The sequence below is a fragment of the Austrofundulus limnaeus genome, unplaced genomic scaffold (assembly GCF_001266775.1).
Source record: "Austrofundulus limnaeus strain Quisiro unplaced genomic scaffold, Austrofundulus_limnaeus-1.0 Scaffold41, whole genome shotgun sequence".
In the NCBI taxonomy this organism is placed as follows: Eukaryota; Metazoa; Chordata; class Actinopteri; order Cyprinodontiformes; family Rivulidae; genus Austrofundulus; species Austrofundulus limnaeus.
In genome coordinates this window covers 2872492-2891595 of record NW_013952443.1, presented here as the reverse complement: position 1 = coordinate 2891595, position 19104 = coordinate 2872492, and the positions used below count along the sequence as shown (strand labels likewise).

General features: G+C 36.1%; 2 protein-coding genes across 2 annotated transcripts in view; one reads left to right on the top strand and one right to left on the bottom strand.

The window, feature by feature from the left end:
• Nucleotides 1-3380: 3380 nt before the first annotated feature.
• insl5a (insulin-like 5a) lies at nt 3381-5174 on the top strand. Its single transcript, XM_014007256.1, has 2 exons — nt 3381-3678; nt 4685-5174. The coding sequence occupies exons 1-2, from the start codon at nt 3504-3506 to the stop codon at nt 4825-4827; spliced, it is 318 nt and encodes a 105-aa protein (XP_013862710.1). The 5' UTR covers nt 3381-3503; the 3' UTR covers nt 4828-5174.
• A 5717-nt stretch (nt 5175-10891) lies between these two features.
• sgip1a (SH3GL interacting endocytic adaptor 1a) overlaps nt 10892-19104 on the bottom strand; it is a gene marked incomplete in the record, with an annotated part of 64349 nt that continues 56136 nt past the window's right edge. Inside the window, 6 exon segments of the mRNA XM_014007389.1 lie at nt 10892-11474; nt 13289-13453; nt 15421-15485; nt 15666-15868; nt 15969-16104; nt 17856-18011. Of these exon segments, the coding sequence (XP_013862843.1) occupies nt 11452-11474; nt 13289-13453; nt 15421-15485; nt 15666-15868; nt 15969-16104; nt 17856-18011 (748 nt within the window).

Genomic DNA, 19104 nt, shown 5'->3' with positions numbered 1-19104 from the left:
AAAGGTAACTCCTATTTCTCATTTAAATTTTTTATTTAATTAAAAATAACAATTTCCAATTTCTGCATCTATTCTCCAGTTAAGCTTTTGAGATTTGATTCTCCAATGTAAGCTTATTCAAATACATAGTTTTCAAAACTCATTAACTATGGTTTAACAAATATTGATAGGTACTAACTGAGTATTGAAGTATTGCTCCAGATGTGTAGAAATTAAATGCATGATCTTAACAGGTCTTTCTATTGTATGAAACTTTTATCAACCCACTGAAATCATCTCCCTAATGAACAGTATTTATTTTACTTTCAAGACTAGACTGTTTAAAAAAAAATCAAGTTAAAAATGACAGAATTTACTTTTTATGGTAAATTTCCATGTAAGCTAGATAATACATTCATGAGGAGAAAACAGGAAACATTTCTTATGAAAGGGAAGGTTGATGAGGTGCAATGAAATTGATGAAGGTTCAATGTTCTGAAAAGAAATTTAACGAGCTAACCAGCATACTTATTTCACTTCCTCAATGAGTCATGCTSTGTGTGAACACCTGTTATATAAAGACTAATGTTTTTACATAACTGTGTTGCTTTGACAGAAAATGTGTTCTTGATGTGTTTGAAACACTAAAGCTGGATGAGTAAAAGATTTTATTGTTTCGGGAAACATTTAGGCCTKTGCAAGCACTTTTGAGACATATGATGCACATCTTTTTTTTTTTTTTTGGTGCCGCAAACCTTTAAAATGTCATCAATTTTACATTTTTATTGTTAAAATATTCAATTTAATTGTAAAAATGTATATTGTAGAAATAAAGTATTGATTTTGTTGTACTATCATTTTTTTTAAGTCAGCAAGGAACAAATTAAGTCGTTAACTCATTAGTATCAATGTGAGAACCCAGAGCTAAACTAAAGCTGAGAAATATATTAGTCATTATAGTTTTATCTAATTTTGAAGATATTTTTATGCCACAGACATATAAAACATTCTGAAGTTTTTCCAKTTCTGGATTGGTGTTTGTGTTCTGTCCAGAAACCTAAAATAGACCGACAATAATAAAACAATTGATACACTCTTTGAGTACAATTGATTCATTTTGACCTGCAATCTTTCCCTTTTGTTGACATGCAGTCTGTGTTAATGCACTTTTACTTGATAGTCTCTACCAGCGATTTTAAGCCAGTTRTTGCTCATTCACAGGCACCTAAAGGACAGCTTATGTGGCAAAGCTCACCTCGTCTTTCTGGTTCTTTCAGGTGGACACAGAGGGAGCCATCTTACTGTYTGACTAAGATTTATATGCTGATGTCCTCCTGAGCCAATTACGTTTGTGTCTGTTACGTTCATTTCTCCTGCGGCTTTTTTTTTAAAGATTTAGTTGTCAGAAAAATAAGGGCGACTGGATGTCTCGGTGAGATATGAACAATTACATTAGAACAGATTCTATCGGCTAAATTCACAATAACAGAATTCGTTTGAACTAAACATTGTGTGTGTCGGAGGGTGGGACAACTTAAAGAAATATTACAAAAGTAAGCAATAAAAAGTACCACAATTTACTCTCGAACAATGATGGGGATACTTACATACTTAAGTTTCTCTCTTCATATTGATTTTACTCCTAAAACCTGTTTGTTCAAGTTCTCAAGGTATTTCAAATTAAAACTGAAAAAAAGCCCAAAGCTAATAAGGTAGAAAAAGGTAATCAAACAAGCTAAAATACAATTAGAATGCTCCCATTTTTTCAGTCTAAAAAAGCGTCTGTAGGTGTCTCTTAAATAAATMAATTAAGTTCACAAAGCATGCATAAAAGGGCAAAGAGTTCCAGAGTGTCGGGGTGATGACTGCAAAGGCTCTGTCATATTTAATTTTAAKTTTAGGACAGCAATCTTTGATCAGACAACCTCAGGATCACGGTCCTGGTAAAAGTTTTGAAAATTATAAATTGCATCCCCATGAACAGTCTAAAAGCAGGGATACCATGTATTTCCAGGGCACATAGTTCAAGTCTATGCCACAATCAAGTAACTAAGTTACATTCACTTGTTRTGAAAATGCTGTTTATATCAAACATAAATTTGACTTTGCATCATASCAAAACAGCTTRAAATGGGCCTCTGTCTCTTTAAGAACCTCTTACCGGTTCCGAAACACCCACTTGAGTGATCTGTGGGGAGGGAGCTCGGCTGTGGACTGAGCTACAGGGAGGAGCTTTGGGATAAACAGGCAATAAACAGGCGGTGCTTTGTACCAGCAAGCATTTAGGCATCTCCACGTGGCTATAGGAGACTCAAGGATTTCTCAAAACATGTATGAATGAGCCAAAGCAAAAACTGGGTATGTTTTTGATAAGGGAATGACAACAATAAGCTCAAAAAAGTCTATTTTGCATTGTACCCTCAACCCCACTTTAAAAGTCCAGGCCAGATCCAACTGTGGAACAGGAAGCCAATGCAGCGAGATCAGCAAATGGGTCAGATGTGAGTACTTGGAGGACTTAATAAGCTTTTTAGACCACTGAAGATTTAYTGAGGCAGCTAAAAATGAAATTACAATAGGTTGCAAGGGATGAAGCATGAACGCCCATTTACTCCTCCTTTAGCTGGAGAATGTTATCAGACCACGAGAATTKTAAACACCTTTGCAAGACAAATCCTTTAGATACACTTTGAGATTTAAAAATAGCAAAAATATAATCAGCACAGCAATAAGAGATGCGATAAAAAGATTTAAGAGGAGTAAAACAAGCACAAATAGAAAAGGACTAAGTACAGAACCCTGTGGAACGCCATGCTTAAGAGTTGCTAAAAACAATTTAAAAAATTGAATTATTTTACATTCCAATATTAAAAAAGTTAATGTAGCTTGTTTGGTGTTTGCACGGGAAAAAAACCTGTCATATTGTCCATCTAAACATACGAATCTAGAGCCAGTCTAAATGGGGCTTGCATGAGTAACAATTGCAATGAAATGTCACGCCAAGGGTCTCATCACATCATCAGCAGCACCGTAATGACTGCATGATGAACTGTCAACATTGACTTTTTGACTGTCACATGGCCCAAASTGCTGTAAAAATGAAAGACAACCAGGCCATCAGAGGGTCGTAAACATACTAAACATCTGTTCAAGTGCAGCAGGAATCACTGTGAATCCTTTAGGGAGAGTCAGGGCAATCTGGGCCTGAAATTATGTAATCCCATGGAGTCTGAGGAGACTGCACCTTATTTAATATGACTTAGGCTGTAAAAGGTTTATGGCTGTTAGACGACTGAAAATGATGGTGGAGATAACCAGAAACATAAAAATATGTTGTGTGTGTGTGTTTGTGTGTCGCWGGGATGGGCTAAAAGGTCAATAAGTGGGAGGTGGACAGATGATCAGATCATCGGGTGTATATATTAYAGGGAGATCGGAGCAGTGGGTCAGTGACCGAGCTGCAGCCTGCAAAGGAGTCAGAATAAAAGAGCAGTTGAGAAACAACAGACGGTCAGGTCTCCAGCATGCGTGGTCTTGTGGTGTTGCCTCTGCTCCTGTGCACAGTGCTGTGTGTGGTGGACCAGGCGAGAGCAGATGGGAAGGCRGTGAAGTTATGCGGTCGAGAGTTCCTGAGGGCTGTTGTCTTCACCTGCGGAGGCTCTCGCTGGAGGAGGTTCTTCACCGAGCCAGACGTGGATGGTGAGGARAAACGTTAATGAGTTCTTGTTTTATTCAACTTGGTTTGTGGTTAATAGTTATGATGAGCAGAAGGTCAAATTTTGTTTGAAAAACTTTCTGTAAATTGATCAGTCAACCTCCAATTGTGATTGTCTCCATAAYCTATGGTGCGTGTTTACTCTCAGGACACAGGTTATTTAATACTTTAGTTTTCTGAAAAAAATCTTATTTTCAGGATATATGCAAGACCAAATTCTATTATTTTGCTTGAAATCCTTTTTTTTTTAAATTATTTTTAATACTGTTTGATGCTATAAAATCTGTTAAGGACACCTGGATTAATTTGAGAACCTCTCTACTTTGAGGGAGCGTTATGTGGCAGTTCAGGAAGGACATTCGGCGTAAAACAGTTGCCAAATCTCTCAGAGCTTGCTCGTGGTGACCACCTCTGCAAGAGTCATGACTTTGTTTGAATATTAAATTATGGGTTTATTTTTAAAGCACGTTGATTGTTTTAAATKTACCCTATAAATTAAGTTAATTTGGTCGTTCTTAAAGTATTCTTTTGGTCGTTCAAAATTGTAATCGTATTAAATGTGTTTCTGCTGGACAGTGGGCGTGCAGAGAGATGAGTGTCGCCTCATGACATGTTCAGTTGTAACAAGCGGTTAAATGTCTCTTAAAATGCTGGGGGCGGCTGTTCCCGGGGAAGTCCCTCTCCTACCGACTGTTAGACAAATTCAGTTAGCGTGCTGGTCGTGATGATCAGAGGAAGGAAACTGTCACCGCAGAAGACAAATTGGACAGGGTTCATCAGTGCACTTCAGTTTTCCCCTTTTAATGGAGGRCATGTACAGTAAAGTATGCTGATCTAAATAAAAAACTAAAAGTCTTTGGAACAAATGGGTAACAAAAAGACTTAGTACCAACAAACCCATACAACACATATTTGCAGCAGAAACGTGTTATCTAGATTACAATTAAAAAAAAGACAAAATTCATAAAAGTTTTCTGTTTGTTGATTCAGGTCTGAATGCAGGGGAGCAGAACAGCCTGGAGAACCTTAGTAGTCCTGGATCTGAGTGGACCAAACGAGACCTTAATAACGTGGTAACCAACATGTGCTGCCAGGTGGGCTGCAGGAAAAGTGACATCAGCTACCTCTGCTGAGGACCCTTTAAAAGGACAAAAATAAAAAACAAAACTGAATCACATGCTGACAAATGATCCATGTGCAACTTGTGAGATTTGTTGATGTGACTGTGACATTTCTGTGTGAACCTGAGCAGGAGAATATGTGTAACGAGAAATATATATTTAAATAGAGATTAGAAAATGCGGGATTTGTTGATCATACTCTGTGTGTAAAAAAAAAAAATACTAAACCAGGATTGTGTTGTTGTGACCTCATCTTTAAAATAAATTSACAAAATGTCAGCTTGGGTTTTGTTGTCTCTTTAAAAACCTTGAGTTGTATTTAATCCTTTACAATTGTCTAATAAACGTTCTTGCACAAATCTTGCATGTTTTGTGGGATGTTTTAGAAACTGCAGTCATTTTTATGATCATTGCTACGATTACAAAAAAATAAAAAATAGTTTAAATCCATGGATTATTCTGACTGGGTTGAGGAATGTCTCCAAAAATATGAAATTAAAAAWAATAATAAAAACATTTGAATCAGACATTCAATGCTGGTACTGCACATTTTTCAGCATAATTGGTAACATTTTATTATATCTACACCTTATTTAACCATTATTAATAAATGCTTAATTAACTTGAAAGTATCATTAAGGTTGATTTGTACCTAATGACTATAATACATTTATTAATGCTTTACCCATAAATGCTAACATTATCTATGCTTAATAACTAATGAATTATTGTGTGTATAAGTATATAAATGCTCATATAGATGTACTTTCACACCATGTGTTAGACATCAAGTTATTAAGAGTTATTAATTATGAATGAGTGAGTTGGTTTTCGAAGTAATTAGCCTTTATAGATAAAGCATTAATAAATGTGTTAAATTATAGCTTAAGTATGAATCATCTTTAATGTTTTCAAGGTTAACCATTTATTATTGATTAAGTAAGGCTAAATAAGATGTAGTTATTATAAAGTGCTACCACMTAATTTAATACTCTATGATCCAACAAACATAAAACAGGAAGAACAAGTGTCCAGTTAGAACTTTTATTGGATTTGGAAAGAAGCAAACTAAGTTCCTCAGTTCATTTTAGCATTGTTATGTTCTGTACAAACAGCTTGCACATGTTTGAGGTTAACGGTACAGAATCAATTCTGGCTTCTAGCACACACGAGCACACTCCCTCCCTCTTCTCGCAACATTAATACAAGGTAAGTGACACTCAGCACAACATGTCATTTCAGTACTACCTATCATTAAAGATGCACCACCTTTTTACTGCATGCTCTGCATGCAATACTGAGTYACTGCAGGATAAATTCACCACAGAGATGAAGAGCAGAAAAACACAAAAGTTTTGCTCAAAGTTTATTTTTTTCCCCAAAGATGCATATAATATTCTAGCAACTAAAAGACAGAGCTTTGTGTTGCCTCTGAAGCTGAAATAAGTAAAACTTACTGTAATTTAAAAAACACACACAGATAAGTGTTAATGTGATTGGTGGGCCTTGGTAGATAATGCTGTAATGACTGTTGCACTGAAAGCTTCACAATTCATACAAAAAGTAACAACTTCCTGTCAGGCATGTTGTCATCCAGTCAGCGTGGCAAAACTATTACCGAACAAAAGGAAAAACCGGAGCTAAATGGCACCAATCATTTGTCAGCACCTCACTTTGAGACTGAACATCAAACTGAGTAAAAACCTCAGAATTTCAATTTGAACTGAAATCACAGCAGAAATAGATTTGTTTCAAAGTAATACAACATCTGAATAGGAATGATAATGTGATAATGTGAGAATACATAGTGTGGTATGAGAAGGCCAAAATTAAGACTATTGTGCAACCAGCGGTAGTTACATCCTGGTAGCAGGAGGCTATACCCATTCCTAAGCCAGCTATTGATCTGATTAATGATAGGCTGGCACCGCTAACTGAGAGGCTGGCGAWGGCAAAAGAGAAGGAGAATATTCAATCGTGTTAGCATCGGAGAGGCTAGCAACTATTGATTGATGGATTGATTTTATTTAGCAACAATATTGCATGTACATACACACCTAGTACATCCATTATTAGTACTTGGATAACACAAGAAAGTGAGAATCACTCATTTCCATTGTGGTCCAAGCATGGATAGAACAAACTGGCATGGACAAGCTGGCAACATTTGCATCGGAGAGGCTAGAGACTAGCATACCTTGGCTGCTCACCTACTTTAGACACAAACTTTTTTTTCAATAAAGAATAATTTGTCTATAAACTAAACTTTTTCTAAAAAGCCCCAAAGTTCTGGCTTTTCTGATAATTCGGCTAAAGACAAAAAAACATCACRGTCGACCAAGTGACAAGGGCAAACACATCTGCTAATTCAGGTGGTAACTAAAAATGTCTGCTTATATGTTTTATGTTTAATATTTATGCATGACAACATGAACAGTAAATTCTGTCTAAGGAATTCCTGTCATGCTAAAAGGATATAGCAATCGCTGGTTGCACACTAGTCTTAATTTTGGCCCTCATTCCGTACAAGAATAACTGATCTTTTCCCTTAAATTCATWTAGATGAATGTGATTGGTTCCATTTAGCAGACAAACAGCACAGTAGACAGTTTCAGCTACACGTCACACACACTTTGTTCTTCATGTTGGATTTCAGAGCATTCAGGAAGTTGAACATCAGCACAGTGTTTTTTTTTTCACATTGAACAATATAATAGTTTTGTTATTTTTAAGCATTTAAAAAATATTAATCCTATTTTTCTTAACAGAGCAACTGACCGTCTGGGATACACACATAAAATACAGGGGAAACAAAAGAAGAAAAAAGCATTTTGGTCACTTACCCTTGGTTCACATCCTCATTGAAATCAAGTCATCTCACAGAGACCATTACATTTATACATTTATGAAAAATAAAGCCATGGATTCAAGCGCTGGTGGGAGGAYTGGGGTGTGCAGGTCATATATTCTGGGAGTTTGGGTGAAGAAAYAGAAGAAAAGCCTAACTGGTGAACTCTGGTCAAAATTAAGAAGTMACAAAGGTAAAAAAATCTACCTTCACTTCCTCCAGGCTTCGAGGTCAAAATAAACAAACCAGCTGGTCCCAGTAAACAAACCCTGTTCAGGTAGTACTGTAGTCAGCAAATTCTATCAATGATGCTGATAAAAACAGACTGATTTTGTTCTCATTGTCTTATTAAAAAACTTGACATTCTGAAAAATATGCATTAACTTTCTTGTAAACAATCAGTCCTWTATCTGTTAAACATAAAGACTGCAATCAGGAGGAAAAACACATTTAGACAGAATATTTGTAAAATATTTCATGTCAATCCAAAATATTCATAATAACATTATTATTATTATTATTATTATTATTATTGTTGTTATTATTATTATTGATCATCATCATCGCAGCAGATTATAGTAATCCAACTAATGAAATATATCTTATACTTTATTCTCTTAATTGTATGATTTAGTAGAGCTAAAAACAGAATTGAAAATGCTTATACACTCCTAAGATGTATACAGAAGTGGCTCGAAATTAAATGAATTATTATTGTTGTTATTATTATTATTGATCATCATCATCGCAGCAGATTATAGTAATCCAACTAATGAAATATTTCTTACACTTTATTCTCTTAATTGTATGATTTAGTAGAGCTAAAAACAGAATTGAAAATGCTTATACTAAACTCCTAAGATGTATACAGAAGTGGCTCGAAATTAAATGAATAATTAATGAATTTAGAAATAAGTTTGTTTAAAAAACCCAAAGGCAAATATTGAAAACAATGGTACTTGCGTTAGAGGGATTTATATGTGGAATATGTATTGTGGAGAGTTAACTGTTTTTTCACTCTTTAAATAATAGAAATATATAGTATAAAAAAACATTTGCTACACAAATACAGCAAGGTTTGATTATGATTGTTGATGATTATGAGTTTGTTACAAATTCAAAATTGTTTTGGAAATAGAAAAATATATAGGAAAGCTGCTGCTGTTTTGATTTTGATAATTCTGTACGTGTAAAAAAAGTGAAAATAGGAAAAGCTTATGCTTCTACCTACCTACACTTTTGAGCTATCCCTTCTGTTCTTGCCATCAACAAGAACTCAAAGATAGTTTATTATTTTTTCCTGTATTAATTAGTTTTGTTTTCAGCACTGTGTGTGTTTTCGACTTGTTAATGGAAAGGTTAAAAATGACTGAAATAAAAACTCGGGAAAAAGAAAAGGAAAAAAACCTATTATGAAGATTTAAAGTGCATGGTATATTTTCACAAATCACAACTTGATTTTTATATAATCAGACATTTTGTTCGAATCTGGAGGTTTTAGAGGTGCTGGTGCTAAGATATGTAATAATAAAATGTGAATTCAGTCTTTATGCAGATGTTAAAACAGATTGTTCATTTAGAGCATCTTTAGCATTTTTTTTTTGGTGGTATTTTCATAAAGAGTTGCTGAGAGCTGGAGGGTCCAAATCAAACCAGTGTAAAACCAGAGGTGTGTAAAATACTTGAGAAAAATCAAAAATGAAAATGATTTTGGTTAAAATAAATTTCACTGATAATGATTTAGTATTGTCAGGGCACATAGTTACTTGATTTTGGTAAAGATTTGAACTAAGTTACCTTCAGCTGTTATGAAAAAGCTGTATATAACAAAAATAMATTTGACTTTGTAACACAGTCTTTATAAATGAATTTTGCCTCTGTCTCCTTAAGATCCTCCTACTGTTTCTGACACTCCCACTTCAGTATGTTTTCAAACAATGATTCGGGGGAGGGGTGCTCTGTGGGGGAGGAGCTCCGCTGCAGACTGAGCTCTAGGGAGGAGGTTTGTGTAAATGGGCGGTGCTTTGTACCAGCAAGTGTTTAGGTAGCTCCACAGGGCTACCACAGGAGATTCAAGGATTTCTCAAACGCGCATGAATGAGTCGAATCAAAACTGGGTATGTTTTTGATGAGGGAATGACATCATAATATGATATGAAGCTCAAAAAGTCCATTTTGCATAATACCCACCCCCTTAAATTTGTAGTGTGCAAATGTTACATTTTAAAAAAGTAAAAGTATCATTTTTATTTTTGAATGTAAAAAAAATAAAAGTAAAAGTCACTATTTTAAAAAGCATTTGGTAAAATTACAGATCCTCAAATAAATTACTTCAGTACTGTAACAAAGTAAAGTATTTGTTACTTTACATCTTTGCGTAAAACTGATTCAGGTGCTGCTCATGTTCAGAAAATCCTCAACAAATACAACCATGGTCAGATTTAAAACAATAGAATCTGTCTGCAACAAGACAAAMACCTTGAGAGAAATATGCTCAACTACTTAAACACAAACAGGATGAACTGGGACTAGCTGGTTAGCTTGAACTTTCAAAGTAAAACAGGGACATAATTTGCTCTCTTAAAATGCGAACTTCATCTAACTCGACAGTAACACTGCTTTCACGAAGCATAACACAGCATACCAGGAAGATATTTACCATTGTCTTTAAATTACCCCCCCTCCCGCCCCACCGCCCATATATAGCTCAAATCTTCTGTTGCACTTGAGTTAAAAAATTATATCTGAAATAAATTCAAAAATTATACCTTATACTGTACACAGGTTACCCAACTACACAGATAACAAAARAGAGAGAGAGAGTTCAAATATACACTTAAGGGTTCTGAGTTGTTGTGATACCATTCAAATTCTATTCATATACAGAATCACRTGTTTTTATACAACGAGTCATTGTCATCAATAAATAAAAATAGAATGCTGTCATGTACTCTGGTGTCTAACACTGCTGTCCTGGGAACAACAGAAAGGCTATTCAACAATACAAGGAAAACACTGAACGCCCTTTAAAGATACATAGCACTGCCTTAAAATGACATTTTGTACACTTCCTTTGTTCTGAAGAGAAAAACTTGTATTTTTTTGTTAATATTCATTTTATTTTGTAACCAGTGAACTGACTTATCATTGCAGCTGCCTAACAGGTTAAACACTTTTGTCCTGTGTAATAAAAATAAATAAAAGTGGCCAATTTGTGCATTTTTTAAATTAAAAATAAGGCTAATCAAAGTCATAYGACCCTGTAGTACCAGTGAACAATGTTTGGAAAACTATTTTTTTTTTTGTGACTAATTGATTCTGTTTAGTCWAAAAGCGCCAAATAAAACCTTATACCAGGTAAGGCCATCACAGGCTTGGAACTAAACATCCAGCCCTGATTCAACTCCACTTTTTCTAACATCTCATCTCAAAGGTTGAGATGTACAACATTAAAATCTGCCCAGTACTCCCACGTCTCCTGTCTTCTGTTAGGCAGCTGTAGTGAAAGCTTTTAAAAACACCACCAACACTTCGACCAGAGGAGGTTAAAGACAGGCACGGACTGTCGAACAAGGAAGAACCCAGGCGTCTAACTGCAGCAACACATATGTTATGAGATGAGATACAAATACTATAATTACATGACCCGAAACAGCTCCACAATGTTATATGCAAGTTATACAATACTGCTGGGCAGGACCTGTCRTGTTGGTTCGTGAAAGTTTGAAGGAGAGTCTGGCGCGGGTCTGTCCTCTGGTCCTGACAGTCGTTTTGATCRGTGGAATGGGTCAGTTGTCAGCCAAGTATTTTCCTAAAGAAACAGAAAAGTTTATTTTGAAATTTAGATGCATTACGCTTCCCCAGCTGTCATGTTTTTATGTGCAAAGACAATGGGGATCTCCACTCAGACTATTTTTAGAACACTAGTCGCGCGACTACGTCCACTTGACACCGGTGAGCGTACAAACTAAACCAGTGGACTTCATTGATTTCAATCACAGAGTGCTGGTTTAGTTGTGTTTAAACCTAAAGAAAATTGAGAAACCAGCACCAAACTCCATCAGGAAGAACACAAAATGTAGTGCTACGRCTTGTTTATACTTCGATTCTTCCCCCTGCTGAGTGACAAAAAATTGCGCAATTCCGCCTGCTCTCTCACTGCTATCCCCCGGTGACAGCAGTCGTGTATRTTGCCCCCAGTCAGAACTCTGCGACRCGGACCYTGCGGCTCGGAGCGTGTGATTGGTCAAAACTTCATGGGTGTTTGTTCCTGAGGAGCAAGCAGCGGTCCAGCCCGCAGAGCGGTGAGGAGCTGGACTTGACCAGCTTTGCCTTCTGCATGTTATTTTGTTTAAAATGATTTTTTGTCTGAAGCCAGTTGTTAAAAGAGCTAGAAGAGCAGCTGGTTTGATCCTATTGAACATGAGCACAAAGCTGATATTCATGTCCTTTTTCCATCACCACCGTTAACATAAAAAAATTGTTTTTTCCTCTGCAGACACTTCATCCAACAAAACACTGATCACTGAGTGATAAAAAAGCACAATATCCAGCCATCATTATTGTTGTTTATGTACTCATATGAACTGAGGGCAGAGGGAGGATCTATGATAATTTATGCCCCGCTGCGTCCTTAACCCATTTATACTTGTTCAGGAAAAAGACGTCCAAAATGACGCAATCACCAACCCGCTGTCTCACGTCTCAGTGAAGTATAACCCAAACTTAAGTTGGCGTTRGCATTGGAGAGGCTAGTGACTAGCATGCCTAGGCTGCTCACCTACATTATTAGACAAACTGATTTAAATAAACAAAACTTTCTCAACAAAAATGGTTGACATATAAAACCTATAAGTGACACACAACGACAGGTGTTCCTTAGACTGAATTTACTGTTCAACATGACATCAAGCAAAAATAAATAACCAAATAAATAAATAAATAATAAACAGCAAACATAAAACATATTACTGTGAAGCAGACAGCTTTAGTTACCACCTGAATTAGCAGCTGAGTTTGCCCTTGTCTGTTGGTCGACGGTGGTGTTTTTTTTTTCTCTCATTTGCCAAATTATGAGAAAAGTCAGAACTATCAAGTYKGGGCTTTTTACAGTTTTTGACAGTATTAAATTAGGCTTCRCTACATTTAATTTTGATTTAAAATGTCATATACATTTATTTCTTATGCTGCTCAGTTATCAGTGCCGGCCTATCATTAATCAGATCAATAGCTGGCTTAGGGATAGATATAGCCTCCTGCTACAAGGATATAGCAACCACTGGTTGCSCAAACGTCTTAATTTTGGCCCTCATRCCACACCATACGTCATCCATGCTAGCCTCATACAACATTCCTCGACCCTTTAGATAACCTTCAGYTGAATTTTTCTGTGATTCCYGAAGTCAGATGTACTGAAATTCGCTCTAGGAACKTCTTTTTCTGTTACGATACAATGAATCTCCGTATAATCCAGTCGATTGTCCAATCATTTGATAGAGCGACAGACAATGTAACAACATGAGTGACACCGGGAGTGGAGATCRCCATTAGTGGTTTTAAATTTGATAAAACTTTGTTTTCTCTCAGTTTTATACAAAAAAATGGCTTGGTGAATTTTAAACTCACCTGCAGCAAACCTCTTCTTAACAAGAGAGAAGCGGTATCCTGGTCCAGCCAGTTCAATGTCACAGCCCGACAGGTTGCTGCCCTCACTGGTGAACTGCACCGCCAGTGGAGCCGSTTTACTGGGACCCTCCGTTAGCTGGAAGCGTGCTAACAAGGACCCCACACCTGGTTGAAGAGCGAGAACGTACTCTTAGAGAAAATTAAGCAGAAACTGGCGTCAAAGAAATAGGCAGCAGGTGGGGGATAAATGCAGATGCAACTTTAGTTTAACAAAAATGTTTTTGTAAGATAACTTGCTGTTGCATTTGTCCCTGTTCAATGTCAAAATATTGATTCTGGTTAAAGCACTGAACTGAGCAGACAGTCCGTTCTCCCTGAAACTCCTATTAAGTGTCTTTATCCCAGACATCAGGTGAGCCTGAGGATGTTTTTTTCTACTTTGTGAATGTGAAACAGACCCCAAATTTAGTTTGTCTGAGGCACAAATCAAGRTACCTTTTGAAAACCTACATAAATATACCCACAGCTCATGTTAGAAAAAACAACTAATTATATACAATTTATATTCTGGCTGACAAACCCCCACAAAACAGATAAAATGCAGTATTGTATAAAGTACTTCAAAGTGATACTTGAATAAAAGTACAAGTATCTTATCATAAAAATACTTTGGTAAAAGTTAAAGTCTTCTCTACAAAATTACTTGAGTAAAAGTCTTAAAGGATCTGATATTTTTTGTACTTAAGTATCAAAAGTAAATTTCTGACACAAAATCTACTTAAGTATTAAAAGTAAAAGTACTGAGTAAAAGTGAGCAGTTAGATTTTCCAAAATGACTTTTACTGGGAGGTGACTTCTCCAAAAAATATATTTTCTAATGCTGTGCAGCTGTGATGGGTTGTGTACAAGCTAATAGGGTGTCAGAGTGCTATTAATTTATACTTCTCATCCAACCACAATTAAATTCACTCTATCCAGGAGACGCAATTTATCAGGATAGTATTTTTAAGTAATAACAACTACTAATAAAATAGGAGTAACAACTTTCTACTTCTTACCTTTTTTTAAAAAAATGTAGTGAGTAGAAAGTACAGATAATTGTGTAAAAATGTACTAAGTAAAAGTAAAAAGTATGCTGAAAAATAATTACTCAAGTAAAGTACAGATACCCCAAAATTCTACTTAAGTACAGTAACAAAGTATTTGTACTTAGTTACATTACAACTCTGATAAAATGTTACTTTAATCATCAAAAGATTTTTGGAAGCCAGTGTAGATCTGCTGTCAGACACAAGAGGGCGATGATAACCAATCAGGAAGCCGTTCCCTTCGAGTTATCTGAACTTTTCCACTTTGTCCTGTTTTACTGCCTCCATAAGCTCCAGTGATAAATCTAGTTCATCGCTGTCAAGGAATAATTCTAGCTGCTTCTGCCTGTATTCTGCATCACTTTATGTAGATTTCTGCGTGGCTGGTTTCTAAACGTGGATATAGAGTTAATTACAGCATGAGAAATACTGCCTGGTCAAAATAAAAGTGTCCACCCAGATTTGACTAAGTGCTACGATGTGGGGTTRMTGCAGGTGGTCAGGTCCAGGTTCAGCAACAGTTTGTGCTCAAAGAATGAGGTCAGCTGACCTRAATAWACTGAATGASCAGGTTATKCCATCAGTGGATTGTTTCTTCCCTGATGGCATGACCATATTCCAAGATGACACTGCCWGGATTCATGGGGCTCTTATTGTGAAAGAGTGGTTYAAGAAGCATGAAACATTATTTTCACACATAGATTGGATCCACAGAGTCCACTGAGAATCTTTGGGATGTGCTGGAGAAGGTCAGACTCTACGGTCATCAATGAAAGATCTTGGTGAAAAATTAATGCAACACTGGATGGAAATAAATCTTGTGACATTGCAGAAACTTAATGAAACAATGCCACAGAGAATGTGTGCCGTAATCACAGCTAAAGGCAAACTAACGAAATATTAGAGTGTGACCTTTTTTTATTTGATGGCAACTTTTTTTTTTTTTGGCCAGGCAGTGCAGTTCGAGTGTAGTTAGAAAAGCCTAAAACTGTGCTTCTGATTAAACAAACTCCTTCACATTTCTTCATTATCTAGTAGCTTTACCTCCGTTTTCAGATTTCTGGGAGATATCAGGGATCTTCCAAAGGATTTTTTGCTGCTCTGCATTCCTGCCAGAGTTTTAAAGAAAGATGCATAAAATTAGCAAGGAATACATGAAGAACAGTTTATCAAATGCATTGATTCAGTTTCAAATTTAGTTTGGAATTTAAGTAAATATATTTTCCCAGGTGCAGGAAAATGCCCTGCTTCTTTCTGTAGACAGCGACATGCATAAAGTGTGGACGTACCATGCAGCAGGAGGTAAGACAGCCTGTAGTTTTGAAACACCTCCATCTACAGGGACGAGGAACTGGACGTTGTTGAGGGCCATCGGCGTCGACATGGCCTCCCCGTTGTATTTGTAGTCTATCCTCAGATCAGTGCTGGTGGGCTCGCACCTCCAGCTCACCGCCAGGTTCAGTGGAGTCGACTGGAGGCCCTGCGTCGATACCTGACCGCATAATTTAGTATTCGATTCAGACATGGYCTCATTCAAATCCTCCCAAAACACRTTCAGGAATTTAACTTTARAGTAAAACGTTTGAACCAACCTGGTACTTGAGCATGTCCACGTTGTAGTATGTCGCTTGTGGCTTCTGCTCTGCCACCTTCTTTAGATGGGATATCAGGTTTGGCATGTTCACCCAGAAGTCCTTGGARTCAGCCTTGGCCTCAGTGTTGGTGTCGCTACGTGGTGGAGGAAGACGGTAAAATAATTTTTTTTGTTTAGCTTCAAACTAAAAGCTAAAATCCTTTAATACATTASTGCTTGGCTTTGTGACAGACTTTAAACAAATAAAAGCTAGTTTAAATGTTTCACAATAATTGTGATCCATCATATCGAAAGGAGGATTCAGTCAAATTTGGACAAAATGACCTAACTACTTTTTCAGTTTCCTGGCTTTAAAAGCTACATTTTGATACCTGGATCCTCCTGATATCATCAGCTTATCCAGAGATATGATTTAATTTGTCTTGTTGGTTAAGATAATTTATTACTGTTTGGTCTGAATCCTATATGAACACTAAATACCAAATATTTGTATATTAAGATTTCCCAGTTGGAAAGAAACAAAAACATTGCTAACTCACCGGGAAAATTTCAAAAAATTAAGGTATTTTTCCTGAAAATCAAGTTTTTTGTAACTACTGCTGAAAAAATGCTTTAAATATGTTTTGTTAGGATTATATTTCACACAGTTCATTCAAATGATACACTGATAAGTCACTTATTCATTATATTTTGACAAAATGCAGTTTCTGCACACGTTCAAATCAAAACYCTSTTTCTGCCCATTTCTCCACATTCCACTTTTGGACTTAATCCTCGTTTCGATGTGATGGGTCACAGTTATGTTAATTGCAGAAAGTGATTCATGTCAAAATAAACTCTGCTTCACTTCAGCATCATCATCCAGTTAACCAGCTGGCCTGTATCTCCCCAGAAGGGAACTGATAGAAAAAAAAWTCTCCACTGTGTTTATCTTTTGAGTGAATTTCTCAGTCTCGGTTTTTTAAATTTGACAGATTGTTATAAAAGCTTTATCCTCCTGATGACTCATAAGCTTTAATTTATCTGAAAAGTCAGATGACTTGATGATGACTCAGTGATCTCACTAAAGCGTGCTCATCTTCAGGGGTTGCCGTTTTAACCCTTTAGGATCTGATGTATTAGATGAAAGCACCGGAACACATTATGATGGATTATGGATTTAACAATCATAAAGAATAATGAGACAGCAAATACAAAAATATATATTTTAAAAAAATAACTCATTTTTTACTCCTTATTCAACACATTTTTTATTTATTTTTTAGTTTTAAAATCTCATTTTGATTTCAATTTATTTGCTTCCTTTTGATTTGCAAAATGTATCTATTTCCATGTATTTAACCCACTGAGTTGTGCTTAACTTGCTCACATTTTGCAAATAATGTGCTGAACATGTTGGATGAACGCAAATATTTGAATGCTGTAACGTTTTAACAATACAACAAAAAAAAAATCACCGCTCACTAAAAAAAAAAAATCTAAAAAATCCATATCCTTAAAACAAAAATTGTAAAAGTTTACTGTAATGTTTTAACAATACAACAAATAAAAAAAAACCCCAGCTCACTAAAAAAAAAAATCTAAAAAATCCATATCCTTAAAACAAAAATTGTAAAAGTTTATTTCATTGTTTCATTATTATGGTTAAGACAGATTAAATCCACACATTTGATTTGGTTTTAAAGAGATTTAGTGAAATTACTGCATTCTTGTTAAACATTCCAGGTAAATTTGGGTAAATTTGGGGTTAGATTCTACGTGTTTGTGATTTAAGCTACTCACACGTGTGACAGCTGTAAAACTTTGAACGTAAACACAGGGAGCTTAGGTCAGTCGCCTGTCTTTGCTGAAGTACTGGGTGGTGAGTAAACTGTGAAGACATTACCAGCAGAGCAGCTGGGGGTTAGGCAGCACGTGCTCCAGTCGGCTGTAGTTGGTTATGCTGAAAGTTAGCACGGCGGGGGATGGGTTATTGGCAAAGTGCCGCGTGATTCCCGCCGGAAACGATAAAACCATCTCACCAATGACTTTAACAACACACCTGAGAGGAAGAGGAAGGGGGGAAGAGGATGGACAAAATCARCTTAAACTCTTCCTTTCTCTTTTAAAAATTCAGAAATCTGGGATGGTGATTTTTTTTTTGTTTCCTTATACTGCCTGGAAACCGGCCAACAAATGATGAATCAAAGATGATTGCATTTTTATTATTAAAGTGTTAGCATGATGAGAAACATGCWTATTCAATATCTTAAACACATCACTTTACTCATCTGAACTGAGATTAGAGAAAAGCAAATCCTAGTAGAAAACCATCAGAAACTAAAACAAAACTCATGTATTTTGTAACCCTGATGGTGMCTTAAAGGAGACACATCATGCTTTTAGTTGGGGTCYATATAAAAGGTGGAACTGCRGTGCTTTGATCCAAATTCCTCACTATTGTAACTCCACAAGCCCCGCCCCTTTTCTGAGGTMRTTTTGAGGCTCTCTTTTTAAATCCAAAAGAGGCGCTTCACACTACGCCCCCTCAAGCGAGTGGTCCATTCCAGCTTGATAGAGGGGTTCACGACTATTTAGCAGCACAGAAACTTTATTTACAAATTAATTAAAACAARTCAACAAAGGAATTCTTGTTCATCCAGCCTAACATGTCGGAGCCARTCTGACCTAGTCATTATTTGGTAGTTCTGTTGCAAATAATTTTATGTGAATGCATGAGGAGTTCAGAAAACGTCATAGAAAATAGAGAAAATGGAACAGGTTGAAAAAAAAAAGACCCAAACAGAATATAAATATATCTATGCAGCACCAGGAGAGACTAAAGTTTTATTTTCTGCACTTCTAGAGACTCCAAGTTCACAACAAAATGCATTTAAAGGGATCCCCGATTAGTTGTAACATTAGACTTTATATGAAACATATACTTTAACTGTAAAATAAAGACTGTAAAAATACTGTAGGATGTTCAGGTTTTATCATTTTTAAACTAAAAGTTTAAAAATATATTACACAGATGGGGCAATTGTATTTACACGCAAAGCATTCTGGGTAAATGATGACATCAACTAGGTCATTGACATGAGGCTGTTAGTGAGCTATATCCACCCTGAAGGTTAATCTTGGACAATATCTGA